At 41.9% G+C, this 16,357-nt stretch overlaps 1 protein-coding gene across 8 annotated transcripts in view; it reads left to right on the top strand.

Annotated features, from left to right (window-relative positions):
- ubap2l (ubiquitin associated protein 2-like) overlaps positions 1-16,357 on the top strand; it is a 29,779-nt gene that overhangs the window by 3,678 nt on the left and 9,744 nt on the right. For 5 of the 8 annotated variants that reach the window (XM_030063765.1, XM_030063764.1, XM_030063772.1 and 2 more), the window contains exons 4-21: positions 259-369; positions 1,563-1,737; positions 2,893-2,994; positions 3,166-3,211; positions 6,741-6,785; positions 7,618-7,724; positions 8,033-8,092; positions 8,432-8,484; positions 8,721-8,806; positions 8,973-9,153; positions 9,671-9,872; positions 10,095-10,435; positions 12,539-12,711; positions 13,825-13,945; positions 14,593-14,632; positions 14,775-14,973; positions 15,074-15,140; positions 15,665-16,001. In XM_030063765.1, the coding sequence (XP_029919625.1) occupies positions 259-369; positions 1,563-1,737; positions 2,893-2,994; positions 3,166-3,211; positions 6,741-6,785; positions 7,618-7,724; positions 8,033-8,092; positions 8,432-8,484; positions 8,721-8,806; positions 8,973-9,153; positions 9,671-9,872; positions 10,095-10,435; positions 12,539-12,711; positions 13,825-13,945; positions 14,593-14,632; positions 14,775-14,973; positions 15,074-15,140; positions 15,665-16,001 (2,446 nt within the window). The remainder of the gene's footprint in view (positions 1-258; positions 370-1,562; positions 1,738-2,892; positions 2,995-3,165; positions 3,212-6,740; positions 6,786-7,617; positions 7,725-8,032; positions 8,093-8,431; positions 8,485-8,720; positions 8,807-8,972; positions 9,154-9,670; positions 9,873-10,094; positions 10,436-12,538; positions 12,712-13,824; positions 13,946-14,592; positions 14,633-14,774; positions 14,974-15,073; positions 15,141-15,664; positions 16,002-16,357) is intronic. The other 3 variants (XM_030063770.1, XM_030063771.1, XM_030063773.1) reach the window with 3 other exon arrangements.

Below are 16,357 nucleotides of genomic sequence, written 5' to 3' on the forward strand. Positions count from 1 at the left end.
TTTACATTTAGGTTGTGTTTAATTTTATTCTGGTCACCACATTGACATAAATGATAGTAAACACTATTTTGTAAATAAATTTCCGTCAATGACCAAAAAGGTGTTGGCTGAAGCTCGTGCTTATTGCCCCTTGCCTTACTCACATGTAATTTTTTTAATACAGCTTGTGCATAAAAACCTTTATAAATCAGACGCCAGGTGTGTCAGGGTCTGCCTCTGCAGGGCCACTGTCTCATCATTCCACACTTCCTTTTCCAGCTGATCGACATCACAGGCAAGGACCAGGACGAGTCTATGATCGCGCTGCATGACTGCAACGGGGATGTCAACAGAGCCATCAACGTGCTGCTGGAGGGCAGCCCAGATACTGTGAGTGTTGGCTTTGTGTGAGGGCTTAGTGCTGTGAGGGCTAAATCCCAGGGTAAACAGCGTTACACAGGGTTTGATAACTATGATGGGACTCACAGTGAGCACTGTGGTAGTATTTGCTTCAGTGAAGACTTATGGGTAGAGCATGGCAAGAGCACTGTCAGGGGTTTTCTTTCTTTTAGATACCTGTCCTAAACATACCTATGGCTATGTGTACATGTAAGAGTAAAAGGTGTGCACTGATTTCTTCATTGCCTGGCTGGGTCAGTATGACAGTTCTATTTGCACCTAGTATGTTTACACTGGCCAAAGAGGCAAAAATGAAAATGGTGTCATTTTCATAGATTAAATTTGTAGCGATGGAATGTTTATAATATACATCAGTCAAATAAATGAAAAATAAACAAATGATAAAAAATTAAAATAACATCTGAAATGTAAAGAAAAAAATGATCACACTGTATTCAGTAGATGTGCCCTTGTATGTGAACAACACGCTTTTCTGTACATCTATGCACGGGAACATGGAAAACAAAACAAAGAGTGGAAATTCATGACTTTGTGCTTTCATCTGTCTTGCTAGTACATTAATCAGACCTGATAAAGGGTTGTCAGCTAGTCATTGTGCCAAGATACTGGCTTTTTTTTTTTGTGTTCAGAGTGTGTGTTTGCGCCTGTTTTCAGCACCTTTAAAAATGAGCCAATCATACTCAGAAATCCCTGACCAATGTTATGGAATGTTATGGCCTGCTCCACACAACTCATGAGTTGATGTATTCCTAGCAAACTCGATGGCATCTAGTCTGAATGGTCAGAAAAAGCACAACAGTGATGTGTGGGCTGATGCAGAGAGGCAGATGTGATAGGCTTGTCAGTAGGTCAGAGATGGAAAGGCCAGAAACATCTTTTTATGCCCCAGTTGGGCCACTACCTGGGCAAAAAACTATTGGGATCCTACTGGCTTTGAGTTATCAACAATACTCACTGTCCTGCCCTATGAATATATTGGGTGGTTGCTGTAGTCCATTTACTCAGCAATAGTCAATTAATTCATTTGATTCAAGTTAACCTTCACTTTCATCAGCATGATTTCCCCCTCCTCCCCCCATGATTGTTTAGTAAAACCTCAGTATGCCCAAAAGGACTCGGCCTTACAGGAGAAATAGCTTGACTCTGTCTTCACTTTTTCTCAGGACTCTTGGGAAATGGTGGGGAAGAAGAAAGGAGTGTCAGGCCAGAAGGAGGCTGGCCAGGCAGAGACTGGAGAGGAAGGAAAGGAGAACAGGGAGAAAGGAGGGGAGAGGGATGTGGCACGTCGTCGAGGTGGAGCCCCACGTCGGGGCCGTGGAGCCAGCAGGGGACGAGAGTGTAAGGCTTTGTTTTTAAATCCCGTGGTGTCACTTTGGTCAGCATTTTTCAGCGAGCACTCTCATTGGTTATTTAGTAACTTAACCTTCATTTTGGCTCATAAAACTCCAAGAACTGATCCACCAAACTAAGTACTGTTAAAGAATGATCTGTTTTAATTCTACAATACCTGCAGTCTAGCTTGAAATTACTTTTAGCTTTCAGTTGTCATTACCATCACATTTGCTCTCGGTGGGAGCGGTCCAACTTCTTCTCAAATCAGTGCAGGCGGTGACACTCAAGAATACTCAATAAGTTTGACATTTCATTGTGCTGCTGCCAACACCAAATTACTCACTCATTCAGTTGGTAGTAATAGTAATCTTTTCTTGATTTTTCTTCTATTCTGTTGTCATTCAGACTTCATTAACACAAGCCTAAAATCCCCCTACCATCCGGGACTTGAGCTCAGTGTAAACGTGTTAACAAGCATTTACATCAGATGTACAAAAGCCTGCAACAATCCTGGGTAATTTTCGGCTTCAGCTCCATTCAGAAGAGGTGTAAATGGGTCTCCTGCTTCTTTTGCAAACCACGATGGCTTGATGAGCCGAGACATGCTCTACCTTTTAGTAGCAATTTCAACCTCATTGTAACTTTAACCTGTGTAATGTAATAAATTACCAATAAATCACCATCTTTTGGACTGGGCTATGACTTATGGTCGTAGTGGGGTCTTCATGAGGGACCGCCAGGGTAGCATGTCAGGAATAGTGCTGAGTTTGAGTTGGGACAGGTGATTTTGATGCCAGTTAAGCTTAGGTGAAATATGTGTGCAGGGCTTCTGCTAAATGGTGTCACCTACATTTTTTAATGCATAGTCCCGGGTGGGGGAAAACAGCCTGTGTAAAATCCACAAAACATGTTGCACGCCAGAAGACTCTTTCTAGCTCTAACTATGGTCCGGAAAGGGGGACAGCGTGTGTCACAGCAAAATGAAAGCCAGGGATAGATCTGTTGTTCTTTTTCATTCTGGAAGGGGGCCACAAGGGCTCCACATTATTTTACTCTTTTGAAATGCAGTTTTATAATTGGCCACAACACAATGACAGTTTTAATGTTTTTTTCGTGGTGTCTGCAAACGTCTGACATCATTATCTCTCTTCACCTGTGAAGTCCGTGGTCAGGAGAATGGCTTGGATGGTGGCAAGGCTGGTGTGGCCGGAAGAGGCACAGAGCGAGGCCGGAGGGGAAGAGGCAGAGGAAGAGGGACCGTTGGTACGTGACAGCCCTGCCACAGCCCACATCCCTATTAGTGTGCTTGTTGTATAGGAAATGTATCTATCCACAAAGAAGAGGGAGAAGGGCCTTTTTTATTTTTGTCTTTTTTTAAGTGACACCTTTCTTCCTCACATAAGAATCTAAAATGAGTTCTCCCTGTCTCCACAGGAGTATCTGGACGGCGGGGAGGCAGGTTTTCGGCGCAGGGCATGGGGTAAGGGAACACCTGTGTTGCCTAAACCAGAGGGCCTTTTGTTTCTCTTTTACCTGTTCCCATGGTCACCAGAGAGCAGGACCCCTGTCTATTGTTTAGCCTTAATCCAAAGGAGGGAGGACATACGTCAGCCAATAAAATGGAACAGCGTGGGTCGAATACAACGTTTATGTAACTCACCTCTTCAGAGAGTCCACAATGTCTAAACAATTAAATTCAAGTTAAATTGTAATAGATTGACTTGATATGGTGACCGCAACTCAACTGGTTAATGTTTCTGCTCTCTCTGGCCCTGGCATGTGGCTGTATGCATTTTGGTTTGGCTATATGGGTCATCACTTTGCGTGTGTGCAGTGAGTAACATGTTTATTAATGTGCCAGCATCTCTTACTAACAGACCTTCTTTAGGATGTCATGTTGGAGAAAGTGGGTCTTCAGCTCTGATGACACTTCTCTTAATTCATTTCACGTTTCCTTTTCACTTTCACTGGGCAGCATTGCAGTAGGCCTAAGTTATATCATTCTGAGAATTTCTTTGCCTTTTGATGTAGCAACAAGCAGTGATCATGAGGTGTTATGAGCCGCGTGACTGCAGTTACAGACTTTTAAACTTGTTGTGGCATTTTGCTGAAGGAGTTTGTGTGACATTATGTGGCTTCCGCTTGTGAGGCCATAGGTTGAGTAGCTTCCTCCCAAGACGAGCCCGATAAGCTCACTTCAACCGAAACAGAAAGTTGAGCGCATGTAGCTCCATGCCTACAGTGTAATAAATACACATGGAAACAGTGGCTTGCTCAGAAGTTAAGGGGATAACCAGAATGGAAGAATTTGAGGTTTTTTGTAGTTTGCAGTAGGATGTTTTCTGAAGTGGTGGTGCGTACAAAAACCATAAGCAGCATTCATCCTTAGGAGGTTTTTATGGCCTTTGGAGTTTCGTTTTTTTCCTGTGAAAATGTACTGCAGTCGTAAGTTGCTTCTTACCTTGTGCACCAGCGCATCAGAAAATCTTATTTTATATCTTATTTGATTTGTTACAAGGAACACTATAATTTACTTGTTCCATGCTGGTTCCAAACTATGCAGCTTGTTTTGGTGTGCAGAGGGCTAGGTCTTCCCACATACAATAGAAAGCATTTCTAAGCTAGGATGTTGTCATGTTACCTAATCATCCTCATCTCAATAATATTTCTGTGATTACCTTTGCACCTTGTTGTAAACAGAGATGTTTTCCCTGCTTAGCTTTTAAGTGTCAGGCCAAAACAGTGGCTTCCATCTTGCATTGTAAATGTTTTGAGCTGGCCTCTTCTTTGAGTCCCTCTTGGTCTTGCTGTATAAAAGAAACACACAGGCTTTTGGACACATAAGCTTTTTGATGAGTTTAATGTTGTGTGATAAGATAGATGGCTGTAGTGTTGCCTCTGTGTGGTAATTACTGCCATGTGCTAATGTTTTTGAGATAATGCCAAGTTAGCTTGTACTATCGACTTAACATACTCTGTGCACTTAAATGTAAACATGCACCTAAGCAAATAGTCAATGCTATACAGTCATAAGTGAAATAGCTGCACACTTCACTTACTTCACTGCTGAATAGTAAGCTGATCAAAGAGATTTGTTAAGACGGCGTACTTCTTTAACGACTAGCACGCTTGGAGGAATAATGATGCACAATATCCACCAAGAATACAAAGATGAAACGCTGTTTTCCACAAGCTCTGGCTGATGGCCACATCGCTGATTACTGTCTCCTTGGATTGTTCTGCTGTTTTGAATGCTAATTTAAATTTTTAAAGCAGGCATTTGGCTCAAATCTGACCACTATATTGATATTAGGAACCCTGAAGTCGTACGTTATGTTTTGCTTAATTTTAATTCTGTGCCAGTCCCAGTGATAGTACTCAGTGACACTTAATATTTGTTTGAATATAATTTGTTCAGCCTTTGGATACAAGATGAACATGTGTGCAGGGCCACCCACGGACTTGCACTTTTGCTCAGCACTTATTTTGACACATTTTGTACTACTGATTTCATTAAACTACATCAGCTGTGCACCCCTCCCCCAAATCCATAAAGCAAGGCTTTAGTGCCTATAACAAGTATAGCTGTATTCAAAATGACTGGAATTATCACTCCATTGGCAGAATGTTTCACTTGTTTTCAGGAAATAAAGTGACTGAATATGGCCCCTGTCACACTTAGAACCCATAACATTGTGACTTTTCTGGCAGCGCTATTAGTTTCCCTCAGTCACACTCGTGTTTACTTTTTGTAAAATGTCTGTGAAAATGTTGCTTTTATCTTATTTTATTTATTCAGGGAGGTGAGAGTGCCATTCATTCACTTTCCCTAACAAGATTTTTCCTGCCAGTTTGAAGGATAGAGCAGGCGACCTTCCGGTCACTCCTGCTTTTCATCAAGAGCAGTGGTGCTCGAAACGTCAGCGGTTTTAGTACAATAACAAAGTGTAAATTGGAGCCCTGCAGTGTGCGAGCTGTTTGTTGGTTTCATTATTCATCCAATTTCTAGACATTTTTGAAAACAAAACAAATCTCACAGTACAGCTTTAAGTCTTTCAGTACTCCTGCTCTGAACAAGCGCTGCCACGAACAAGTCACAGAATGAAATATGCCAACGCCTGAATTTCTGGGAATGTTATGACTTGTGATCACACTAGCCTCACTAACTCTGGCTTTCATTTTTTCATTTACACATAACTCCAGCACAGAACATTTACGGTAGATTTCTGGGTGAAACTGCATATGTGAAAGGGGCTTATGTGACTACATGACACTTGTTAAGATGGAGATAATAATGACTAAGGCTCATGTATATAAATTGCTGATAGTTTTGAAATGTGCCATTTTGTTTGTAAATCAGTTGAAAGAAGTTTCCTTTAAGTTTGTCATATTGGTTAGCGATATTCTGTGTAAGAGGACAAGCGCGATGCTTTTGCCTCATAATGGCAATAATGGCAAAGGGTCTAGCTGCCTTACCTGTTTGTAAGTATGAATGTATGTGTTTGGTGGTGTGCACATCTCTGGTGAGTTTGGTTTCTTGGAATGTGTAATCAGCCATCCTGAGTACAAGGACCCTGGCTTGCCTTGCATTGTCAAGTGACTGACAGGCAATTAGAGTGTTTGTCCCCAACGAATGCAAGTTCAAAGGCTTTTTGCTTACGCTGCTGCTCTGGATTGTGTGGTGTTTGGAGCTTGAGTTTGGAATTTGTTTCCTCTAAATCAGATGCTGTATGATGAAAGGAGGGTACTTGAGTTTTATTAGTGTATGGTAAGCACTTTTTAGTTGTGCTTTCAACTGTCTTAACACACCTGTAGAGCATTGGCACTCCTATCACAGTGCGGTGTTGGCAGATGTTTGGGAAGTATACTGAAATCTAGAGCAACAATGCATGTGGTGTCCCTTAACTCAGTAGTTAACAAGTTAGTTGTCTGAATGAAAAACACTACTTATTTTATGCTTTCATTTGATTGTGCCTCTTGTAATCGTTGCAATTATGTTTCTTCTAAAGCCAGATTGATAAGGGGCCCAGATATGATTGTTCAGGAGATGAGAGGTGAGTGCACCGCCACTGGTGTGTCAGTCTTGCTTTCTGCCTAGGGATTTGAGTGCCATGAAAGGATATGAAGAAATGCTAACACAACATGCTCGAAACCATTAATGCTCATGTTTGTAATAGGGTATGAAATCGATTAAAATCTACCTGAAATTATAGATTATATGCATTCAGGAAGCTCCATATGCCTCCAAATTCACGTAAAGAGTCTCAATTTTAGTCAAATGATGAAATCCTCAGTTGAAAGGAAGTGGTGATGGTGTATAGCACATCAGGGGTTTTTGTGTTGTTTTGTTTTTGGTTTTAATTTACAAGAATTTGCCAGATTTATTGAGCAATACTCCTGCCAAGTACATGACAGCAGTGACAGAAACGATATGTTTACCTGCTCCACTGCACATAAAACTCAACTGACTATGACCGCATCACCAAAAAATCACTTGAATCTCCTATCACTTCTTCTTCCTGTCTTCCTGCTACAACTTCACTTCCTCTAATAGTAGTGGTTATGTACCTCAGTGACTATCCTCTGACAATAACAATTCCAGCAGTGAGAGATTTATTCATACTTTACTCACACATTGATGCTGTACAGTGCTGTGGTGAAAACCAGCGACCAAACCAGCAGGTGTCCACTGGTTTGATCTCGGCAGAGTAGGGATCTGCTTTCACTTAACCCTCTCCTAACTTTTAGCAGTAGTGTGGAAGATGCAAAATGGACCCCAGCTGTGGCTGATGGGGGGTGGTGGCACTCATGTCCATTTAAGTGTCTGGTAATGAAGTTGGTATAGTAACACTCTAGTGATAAAGTCAACTGTTTTGTCTTTTTCAGAACGTTTAACCCTGCTGACTACGCTGAGCCAGCCCAGACAGAAGAAAACTATGGAGGAGGCAGCACCTGGAACAACACAGGAAACATGGAGCCAGAAGAAGGGGCCAGTACGTCAGTTAATTGAGAAATATAGTATCACCTTCCAGTAAAAGTTACAATTAATCAATGAAATCAAGCACCTGCGTTTTTCATCTTTACTGGAGAAGCTATGCATGACTTTCAACACTTTACAAATCAGTGTCCACTTGCTTTTTTTGATGTTGGGTGTAAAAACTTTCCTCTGCCATGCACGCTGTTTACACCTATCTGAATTTGCCTAATCTTCCAAGTTCTTTGATCCTGTGTTGGTCTGCCTAAGTGATGAGAGTGTAGCCATCCCATTTCAACACTCCTTACCTCGCATTTTTATTTCCAGGGTTGGAATATTCTGCAGGAGAGGGAACAAATTACCAGCCCAAGTTTGACTCCACTCCTGGTAAGCCCATCTTTCTCTGTCTTGTTTTTATGCATTTCTTATTGTGTTTAACCCTCGTAAAACCTTAAGGGTCAAAACGGCCCGAGCGTCCGTGAGTCTTTTTTCCGGGGTCCTGCGGCACGTTCAGGGCCGAGGCCAGAGGGTCCGTGTCTGGGGGCATGGGGGAGCGCTGGAGGCTGCGACTGCCGCTGCGGAGCCAAGGGCGAGGCATGGGGGCGCCGCAGGACCCCGGTAAAAAGACTCACGGACGTTTGGGTCGTTTTGACCCCTTAAGGCTTCACGAGGGTTAAGCTCTCTTTGCTTGTTGTGATGGTAGTGAACTGTTAATCTTTCACTTAGGTGCCTGGAGGACTGCTACTGAGGAGTGGGGCACTGAGGACTGGAACGAGGATGTGAGTATATCTGAGATCAACTTCTTGATAGTACTTCAACTCTAATGCTAAACTTAACTGAACACATCTGAAGTAAAGCTGATGTTGTGATGCAGCTTTGAATGAATTTAGGCCCAGGAGGACTGGATCATATTTTATGTTTTTTATTGTTATTATTATTATTATTATTATTATTGTTGTTGTTGTTATTGTTGTATTTTATTCTAACTAATTTTCTTTTCTGTGTTCCTGTGTAGCTTTCAGAGACCAAGATATTCACAGCTTCCAGTGTGGCTTCCATGCCTCTGCCTCAAGAGAATGTTACTATCACTAAAGGACAGAGGTGGGTCAGATACACCATTAAGGCTGACTGAAGCCTCTCAGTAAAGTCATCTGTTAAAGGAAAAATTACAGTGTTTGCTTGTTTCACCTGATGAGACTACACAGTCTATAAAAACATACTGAATTACCCCATTTTAAGTACTTCTAAATATTCTTCCTTGCTTTAGGATTGACCTTGCGGTGCTGCTGGGGAAGACTCCACCGTCCTCCTCCTCAGAGACAGAGAACCCCCCTATGGAGGCCAACCAGCCCCCCTCCCTATCCCAGTCACTGGTCTTCAGCAACTCCAAGCAAGGGGTGCCATTGTCCCAAACATCCTCCAGCACCCCGTACACCCAGCACAGCATGGTGAGACCTGCTTGAGAAGTTTGATAAAATGCCGTTTGTCATCACACTGGACCTTGTCAATGAACTGGGCTCATGCTTATCCATATCCATTGCATGTTAGTGTGTGCTTGATGACTGAGATAAGTGTGACATTTAACTTGCCTATCACCATTGGGAGCACTTAAGAAGTTTTTCATGGCAGGAACATAGGCTATAGGCCCTGCATGATGTCCAAAATATTCAATTGGTTAGAATCTGTGATGAGTCTGTGAAATTCTAAACGCATCAGAAATTATCAGCTGGTGCCAGATGGACGACATGCCTACACTGGTAGTTCTGCAGACTGCAGCAAATTGACGCACTTTCCTGATGGCAGTTGACACTTGTGTGAAACTTTGTGTTTCGATCTAGCTGTTGATCAGCCACTCACAGATGACTCATTGACAATGTTACTGTGACGATCATGTCAGTCAATGCAACCCTAACAATGAAATTTATTATTGTGATAATGTAATCTTGTTATGTACTGACATTCCAGGTCAGCATGCTGGGCAAGGGCTTTGGAGATGTGGGAGACCCTAAAGGAGGTAGCACAGGGACCACCACTGGTTCCCAGTTCCTGGAGCAGTATAAAACTGCCCAGGCACTGGCCCAGCTGGCTGCCCAGCACTCACAGACAGGACCTCCCAACACGACCCCTTCCTCCTGGGATACCAGTGCCACCACACTGGGGCAATATGGTGAGATTACTCTGCAGAACATTAGAAGTTATTGGGGTTGCACCTATCTAGTTAAACAATCCTCCCATTGAAACATTCCCTGTCCTTTTTTAGTTTTTTCATGCCCCACATTGACAAGCATTAAATATATCTAAATATTATAGGCATTTACACTCATGAAATGGATTTCAGAACTACGTTTTTTAACTGGTTGGCTCCTATTTTTTCTGCTCCATTGTCCAGATATGAAGAGTCAGCCGGAGTCTGCGGTGCATACACCCTTCACCAAGCGTCAACCGTACCAGGCTGCCACCTCAACCTCGTCCATGCTGGATGCATTCCTGCAGGACAAAGGCTTGCCCCCTTCCTCCTCCGTCTCCTCCTCTCCTTCCTTGCCCCAACAGACAACACCCTCACCCCATGTTGCACCTCCCTCTGCCTCCTCCCTCCCCAAAATGGCTCCAGTCCCTTCCCTTGGTCAGCAAGTTTCTCCAGGATCCTCAGACGCCCAGGGCTCCAGTCCGCTGCCACTGCAGCAGCATAAACTCAAACAGCAGAAGAAGAGGACCTCCATTACCACCAAGGTAACCACAACTGTTTTTCAGCCATTTTAAATCATGTTTGGTTGCCTGTTCCTTTAGCAGTTGTTCAGAATTTTCAGAATTACAGCAAAAAGCTCACATAATCTGCAGCAATATAGGAAAAAATTTGGCTCAGTCCCCATGTACATGTACGTGATCTTTGGATGTTTCACATATTGTGGTATTCGTTTTTGTGAAGAATAGTTTACAGCTATAGTGTAATACCACCTTGTTGACAGGGCTGCATGATATGTGGGGAAATTATGATTTATTTAAGTTAATGCTGCCATTTGAATTGTGAGAAGATCAACAATCAGGTTAAAACATCTTATTTTCTAGTTTAAAGTTAAAATTACAGATATGATGGTCTGTTATAAAAGTATCATTAGAACAAACATACCAGTATCTGAAATCACTGAGACCATTTTTAAAACATAACTTTGGAACTTACATAAGCACTCAAAAATTGCTGAGAAACACAATATTATTATTAGTAATATGAAACTTTGCAAAACATATTTGCATGCTGTTTTTTCAAGGAAGTATCAGGTGTTGAATCCCAGCTTGGCTTGCACTTACTGACGTCTTGGTGCTTTATGCATTGTCAAAACAATTCTCTGTAGAGTTGTTTGAGGTGCTGTCACTAACATGTCTGACATTTTGTACATAGTACCTGAGTTTGTGATATGTCTCCTCTCCTGAATACAAAGTACTTCCAAAAAGCAATGTTGAAATCCTTTTTTAGAGAGATCACATCCTCTTTTTTATATATATATATATATATATATATACATATACTTAAATAACTTTTGAGTTGTCATTCATTTCTTTCACATTGTTGTTGTTCCGGCCAACTCTTGGTTTTAAATGGTTTTAAATAGGGCTGGGTATTGATTGATAGTTGTCTTTTTGGCTGCAGGCGCTGCTCAAAAAAGTACTACATCTTCTATTCTTGGTTTGCCAGAAGTACACAATGTTGCATATTAAACACATTTGAGATTTTATGTAATGTTTTTTGGGGAAAAGCTAATAGATAAAAGAAGCTAATAATATTGTTACTATTACTAAACTAGTACTACATTACTATTTATATGGTACTATTAGTATTACTGTAATATAGTAGTTACCCCTATATAAATGGTACTAGTAGTAGAGCTTACATTTATAAAATAGTTACCTATTGTTTTACAGAATAACCTTTAATTCAACCTTGGTATCAAAAAGTGCCATTTGGATGCCACTTGCCACTTTTAAAAACTGTGGCTGCATTTGTTAGATTTAAATTCAGTTAATCGTGCAGTCCTAGTGCATTGGTGCTGTTTTTCAGCTAATATCAACATCATTGAACACAAGAAATACAAGAAAGTGATATTGGGAGAAGTATGGAAGTTTGTGTAGGAAATCTGAAACAGCACAGACACTGGGAGGAATACGGCAGTTACAAGAATTGTGTACCAGCTGCTTACAAATGTATGCTTGACTGTAGAAAATATGGACTTTAATTCTGAAATAATACCAAGCTGTTATAGCTAAACATGAGGAAGCAGGTGGGATATTTATGAGCTTTGGGAAAGTTTGTGTTGCTGCTTGTGGTTTAAAAGTGAATGTTTGCACGACTGTCTGGATAGCCAACTATCATCACGCTCTCAACAGCTCTCCATTTACCCGACTGATAAATGATTAGAATATGTTTATGTTGCTCCTACATAGTTTTTTCATCGTCACTGCGTCAAAACAATACCAGTTTTTAATCTCATCCTAACGTGGTCTGGTAATGCTCTTAACATCAGGCCTCTATAGTAAAACTTGGATAGAAAGCCTACATTGGACCTACATAGGCAAGATGCTTTTTCCAACATTCAGCTGATTTACGTTGTTAGATCCACAGCGGACAGCGTGTGTGTGCTGTCTGGCTGATCTTTTTGCTTGTTAAGTTGGGACTAACATGATTCGGTCTTACTTAGCAGAAGAAATCAGTCTTTGAAATGTAAGCATACCATTAGGCCATGGCAATTCTCTGTAATATTGTGCAGATGTAGCTTGCATCAAGTCCTGCCTGCTGCACAATCACCCATAACTATCATTACCCTATCAATGTTTTTCCAGATTCCGGCAATGGCAGTGGAGATGCCCGGCTCAGCAGACATCTCCGGCCTCAATCTGCAGTTTGGAGCGCTGCAGTTTGGGTCAGAACCAGTACTGCCAGAATACGACTCCACCCCCACCACCACCACACCGGCCAGCCAGGTTCAGAACAGCCTCTACACCAGCCCCAGCAGGTCGGTGCATCCCTCAGTTACACAACACTGCAACACAGTGCTGTTCAGCTTGTGGGCAAATGTGATGGCAGGAGTTTTGGAGAGCAGCAGCCACTTACAGTTCAAGAGAAACTGCTGCTGTTTACCATCTTTTTATGTCATGGGACTGTGGTAAATGTTATGTCAGGACAGAGCAATAAATAGTGAAAACTTTATATTTTTACACCACAGGTTCCCCCAGTGCACATTACCTGATATAGATTTTGGAGCACCTTGCTCCCCAAATTTCTATATTACCGTATTTCACTAATTAATAGCCCAGGCATTTAATACCCAAAATCAACTTGGACCCCGGCCGTTTAATACGCAAAATCAACTTGGACCCCAGGCATTTAAAAGAACCAGGCAGCTATTCACTGCAGGCCTTTATTTATTTTTACACAGACCTGCACCAGGCCATTATTGTGATGACAGTTACTGTCCAACATATTTTTTAGTACAAAAGTACTGTAAGGCATAAGGTAAACATATCTGTACATCCAAACATAGTGCAAACCGCCTTATTTTGGGTTTACCTCAGTATAATGCAAATAATTGCCCCGGTGGTTATTCGGGTGGGCGTTTAATACGCAAAATGGGTGCAGACCCCAGGCATTTAAAAGAACCAGGTGGCTATTTGCGGCCCGGCGATTAATTTGTGAAATACGGTAATTTGGTAAAAACAACTTTTCTGAAAACTACCGTAACTGCGAAATGCTTTAAGGTTTGGAGACTGTATAAATAACGCCCTTGTGCTGTGTTGACCTAGAAATATTTGCTAATTAACACAATTATAATTGATTACCTTAATTAATGGTCTAATTACGATAGCTGGTTATGTTTAATGAATCAAAATGCTTGTGATGTGAAATTTGCCAGCTCAAGTGGCTCCTGTTGGATTGTTTTTCCTTCTTTATCTTGAAATTCAGATGTTCAAATGAATATTAATTGTAACTTTATCTCTGTAATACTCTTCAAGGAAAAACCAGAAACTGCTTTCCAAGAACACAACCAAAGCCACAAGAACAAATTTCACAGTAATAAATTACCCTCTTTTCTCCAATTTATTTTGTTCTGTGCTGACACTATCTCCAGTGAGTCGACTCCAGCCCTTCCCAACCCCAGTCAGATGGATCTGTATGAGCAGAGAGCATCTCAGACAAGGCGTTACCCTCCCTCTGTCTCTTCCTCCCCTCAGAAGGATATGCAGCCCAAGGTGAGGCCACAGTATCCCTCTTTTTTACTTGAAGTAATAAAGATGATCACCCATATTCATAAAACTACTTGCAAAGTAGTTTGAGGTGACTAATGAAAGTGGTGGTGGCTTCTGTTGTGGAGACACTTTACTGTGACATTATTGTATTTGCTGAGCCAGGTGATAGCCCATGAAAATTATAATGTGAATGAAGTATTCCATATTTGAGCTCCATAGTGGATTTGGATAACAAAAGGTAGATTTCAAACCTCAAGAGTTGAAATCAATCTGTCTCCCCTCCACCTCCATCTCCTTTTTCATGACAGAACCGGTTTGTTGTTTTTGTTGTTTTTTACATGGTTTTCAGTGGAAGAAGCATGCTCTTAAGTTTGAGCACTCAGTATAGGTGGTCTTCTAGCTTCCATTGTCTTATTCTGTCATCCCTTTATCTTAAAGCTTTTTCACCTTGCCTTTTAGATCATGGTCATTATAATGCACTAATGGTTTCAAACCTGACCTGTAGTTAAATGCACCGCACATCAAACAAGGTTTTTGGTGATTCTGTTGCCAAGGGCCCCTTCACCCCTTCAGCTACTCATCAGTGGACTGTTTCCATAGAAACCTGTGAGCTCACCTTCAATGTTTTTTTTGTTTTTTTTTTTACACAGAATGGCTTCAGTTCAATACAGACAACGCAATCTGTGGAAGGTGAGTCTTGTTTTTCTTTGAAGCATTGCTGAAATTTCTTATAAATTTGCCTTTTCTCAACTAGTCAGACAGTCTTTATTTCCCAACCTCTCCATTTTAGATTCAGTTTTATTCCAGAAATCTGCTCTGTTTCTGTCCCCAGCTGCAGCAGGCTCTGCAGTGTCAGTGAAGCCGGCCTCTGATTCGGTCACGCCGGCATCAGTCTCTAACATGGGCACTTTGTCGGATAGCGGCTCAGGTCCCACCTCCTTGTTGACGACATCCAATCAGACCTCCCTTAATGCACTGGGGCACAGTGAAGACCTGCCCCCAAGCACCATCCCCCCGCCTCAGCACAACAAGTAAGATGCAACTGAATTTACACATGGAGAGCAAATCCACATCTAATTTTACAACCTCTGTCATACCTACAGTGTTCTGAATTTATTTTCCTTTCTGCAGCTCTCTCCCATCACAACAGAACAGTCTTGCTCCATCTTCAGTCCGAACATCCAATTCAAGCTTACTGGTGAGCTCTATTGAGTGTTTGTGTATCTTTTATCTATCTAGAACCTTTTCCATGGGCCTTGAACAGGATAAAACTTTGCTAGGATGCGCTAAGATGATGGGTAGGGGAAAAAAGAATCATACTGCAATTTTTTTGGACAGATATTGCAATGTGATTCACAGTTTTAGTGGGAATTATTTTTTCATCGTAACTTTCAATTCCATCAAAAAAATTGTAAAATTGTTACATTACAGCTCCTGTGAGTTGGAAATTGCCATATAGCGATTTCAATAACATTTCAGTTAACTGGACATTTGTAGTGTTCATATTGAAAGAACAGGTTAAACTTGGCAAAAATTGTTTATCTCCACTTAGTGTGGGTACATACATGCTTATGCAGGGGTGTGTGCTGCCATCTCTAAGCAACCTCTCCAAAGCTGCATTTCCTGTGATAGCAGATACATTAGATAGCCCATTCACTCTAATGGAAATGTAATCTCATTTATACTAACCACATCTTTCTGACTGCCCTCCTTCCGCCTCAGCAGCACCCCAGCGTAGACGGTGACTCAAGCCTGCACTCCTCTTCCTTCCCTTCCTCCGTCTCGGCTGTGGCCTCTTCGTCAGTCCCCTCCTCTTCTTCCTCAGTGGCCGCTGCATCACAGGTGTCCTTAGGGGCCCCTCAGGCCTCCTCAGTGGGCCCTTCCACTGTGTCAGCGCCCTCCGGCCTCGGCCCTGTCAGCAGTCTGACCATGGGACTCAACTCTGCCTCCATGGGCTCTCCGGCCGCCGCAGCCGCTACCGCCTCAGTTTCCACGGCAGTTTCGGCCATCCCCTCTTCAGCTACTTCCTCATCTTCACGCAGCTCTGCAGCATCCTCAGGTCTGACATAAGACTTGGACATTATTGAGGTGCAAATAGAAAAGCTAGAATATTCTAGTGAGCTATCCACTTACTAGATCGCACAGACACCCACACTTTTAGATTGCCTCCAAATCATGCATTTTCAAATTGTTGAACAAACATCTATTTCATCTTTTGGTTGCCCATCATGTTTGGATTAACATATTTGGTCTATCTGCACTGTCAACATACTGTCAAGATGTTAATGAATAATTCAGCTTTTCTAATAGGCATACAGAGACTGGCAGCATCACCAGTGGATTAAATGTAACTTGTGTGTACTTTGGCGTCTGTGTATCTGTAGTTTCTGTTCTGGCGTTGGCATTGAAGTAGAT

This window comes from Myripristis murdjan, chromosome 11, assembly GCF_902150065.1.
Source record: "Myripristis murdjan chromosome 11, fMyrMur1.1, whole genome shotgun sequence".
NCBI classification, from domain to species: domain Eukaryota; kingdom Metazoa; phylum Chordata; class Actinopteri; order Holocentriformes; family Holocentridae; genus Myripristis; species Myripristis murdjan.